At 40.5% G+C, this 2,284-nt stretch overlaps 1 protein-coding gene across 1 annotated transcript; it reads right to left on the bottom strand.

The window, feature by feature from the left end:
• Nucleotides 1-341: 341 nt before the first annotated feature.
• On the bottom strand, nucleotides 342-1,819 carry LOC137914642 (post-GPI attachment to proteins factor 2-like). Its single transcript, XM_068758156.1, has 5 exons — nucleotides 1,643-1,819; nucleotides 1,309-1,558; nucleotides 1,077-1,183; nucleotides 861-969; nucleotides 342-771 (listed from the first exon to the last, which is right to left on the bottom strand). Exons 1-5 carry the CDS (start codon nucleotides 1,808-1,810, stop codon nucleotides 641-643), a joined length of 765 nt encoding a protein of 254 aa, XP_068614257.1. The 5' UTR covers nucleotides 1,811-1,819; the 3' UTR covers nucleotides 342-640.
• Between the last annotated feature and the right edge of the window lie 465 nt (nucleotides 1,820-2,284).

Below are 2,284 nucleotides of genomic sequence, written 5' to 3'. Positions count from 1 at the left end.
AACCCTGGAAGTTATTTTCAAGAGAAAATGTGACCATTTATTCAGTTCTTGTTTAATCAGGGTGGGATTCAGAAGAGATTTCTATGTCGTAATGCATTTTGGTGATACTACGGAGTGGAATATTAACTAAATATGGTAACATTTTGTGCTGTCAAGCGATTAAAAAATTTGGCTCCTTTTAATCTCACTGAAAAATCACAGATTTGAGATATTTTCATTTAAATGCATTACTGTACATTCTTGTGGCAGGTCAAAAGATTGATATATTAAAAAAGTAGCTTATAAAGTCATTTTTTCAGAGATTAATTTATAGTTTGAAACACAAACTACACATTATTCTCTTTTTATTTACATTTGATCAATTATTAAAACTTTATGGGGCTTAGGGAGAGTCATATTTAGGTAAGGTCATCCATGCATCAGGCAGACATTGCACAGAACTGAACTGAAAGGACCATACAGTAACACAGATGCATGTCTTTTTCAAACACGTCTGACCTCTACTCTCACAACTCTGGAGCTATTATCATCACGGGCATGTATGGTAAAAAACTCCACCCAGCTCTTCCTCTTGAACAAGATGAAGGCTGTTATTATGGGTAGTGGTTATACATTCAGCACTTATTCCTTGAGTTTCTAGTCAGAAGTCTTTGTCTTCAGAGGAGGAAATGAGCAAGACCTCCCGGCTCTTGAAGTCCCACACTGCTGTGAGATGGAATGCCATGTTGGAGAAAACAACGAGATACTCAAACAGAGCAAAAAGTGTGTAACCTGTGAAAATAAGGAAATAGGAGACATGGTTGAGCACAATTATCACCTGCTTATAGGTTAAGTAAATACAATAGAGCTGATTTACTTACTTCCTGACTCACAGTACATGTTGTGTTTCCAATAGAAGAAGCCAGCAAAAGCACAGAAAGACAGATTGAGACCGAAAAGACGAACTTTCCAGTGGTGAGATTTGGCAACCTGCAGTATAAAGGAGGGGAAAAAAATATTAATGAATTATAGAGAATGCCTTGATTTCAGGTTTTCCGGGTGATTTCAGTCTGTGTGTGGGATTCAGCGTTTCTTACATCAGGATTTAAAGAATACTCCTTAATAGCCTTCCATAAACGGCACGTTATCATCATGTAGATGAGGGAACTAATAACGAAGAGGACAAATCCTTCCTTATGCACAACTGAAGAGTAAAAGCAAAGAGAGAAATTTAAGGTAGAAAAGACAATTGCTTCTTACTTTAATATAACTACTGTGTGTAATAAACAAATCAATGTTATAACTGTCACTTTTTTCGAAATTACTCACAATATGTTTCACTGGATGATACATATGTGAGGAGCAGGAGGCCAAGGTTCTCAGAAATAGAAAAGGCCAGGTTCAAGCAGCTGAGTGGACTCTCTGGGAACTTTGAGGCAAACCGCGTCTTGTAAAATCTGAAGTAGGTAAAGGCAACCAGGAACCTTGGCGCTGAGTGCAATCCAATGCAGAATCGCCAGATATGGCACTCAGGACTCAGACTTATGGAGGCACTGATAGACGGCAGGTAATTAGGGACCTGGAAGCACATGGTAATGATCTATTATTTAGTGCAGAAATGTGGCACAAAAAAAATAAAATAAGAGGCACCTGCCACTGTTACCTGGCAGTGTGTTCCAGTGGATTCATCAAAATGAAAAACGGAGGATATGAAGACACAAGTTATTAGTCCGACCAGAGGCAGGAACACAGTACCCTGAACGCAGGAGGTGAATGACATCTTCATGACCAGGGGCCTCTCGGGCCCCAGGATATTTGAGCCGTGGAGCATCTCGGTCTGAAACAGCACAAGAGTTGAGCTAAGAATAAAGAACAGTTTCACTGTAAATCACACACACAGACATACGTCAGCCGACGCAAAACCGAGATTCTACACCAATATAATAAATACAGATACACATCTGTTCGTTTAATCAGCATCTAAAGTCTGACCTACCTCCACTAGATATTCTGTTTACCGCACATTATACATTATAGACACATGGCTCCCCATATTTAATAACAACGCTATTACGACAATATTCATCATATCAAGCATTCAAAAACTCAAGAAAAGGGTGCAGAACTCGTGGGATCCTGCAGCCAGCTCAGATCGACGGGTCTGAAACAGCAGCGCGTCAGCAACATCCTCCTGGTGCCGCGGTATGGAAGCATCAGTACCCGGAAGAGAAAGCGAGGAGGAGGCGCTCCGTCTGTGGAAGCGGGCAGACGCATCACAGTAACGGTCGCGTCATTATTAAAGCCG

Source organism: Brachionichthys hirsutus, unplaced genomic scaffold (assembly GCF_040956055.1).
Source record: "Brachionichthys hirsutus isolate HB-005 unplaced genomic scaffold, CSIRO-AGI_Bhir_v1 contig_1488, whole genome shotgun sequence".
Classification (NCBI taxonomy): domain Eukaryota; kingdom Metazoa; phylum Chordata; class Actinopteri; order Lophiiformes; family Brachionichthyidae; genus Brachionichthys; species Brachionichthys hirsutus.
This window is presented reverse-complemented; position numbering and strand designations above follow the sequence as displayed.

Excerpts from the sequence above, each read along its gene's own strand:
- LOC137914642 (XM_068758156.1), bottom strand. The coding sequence starts at position 1,810 with ATGCTCCACGGCTCAAATATCCTGGGGCCCGAGAGGCCCCTGGTCATG. Across the intron at positions 1,559-1,642 it reads CCACTGGAACACACTGCCAG|GTCCCTAATTACCTGCCGTC; the intron begins GTAACAGTGGCA and ends ATGTGCTTCCAG. Across the intron at positions 970-1,076 it reads AGTATTCTTTAAATCCTGAT|GTTGCCAAATCTCACCACTG; the intron begins GTAAGAAACGCT and ends TTTATACTGCAG.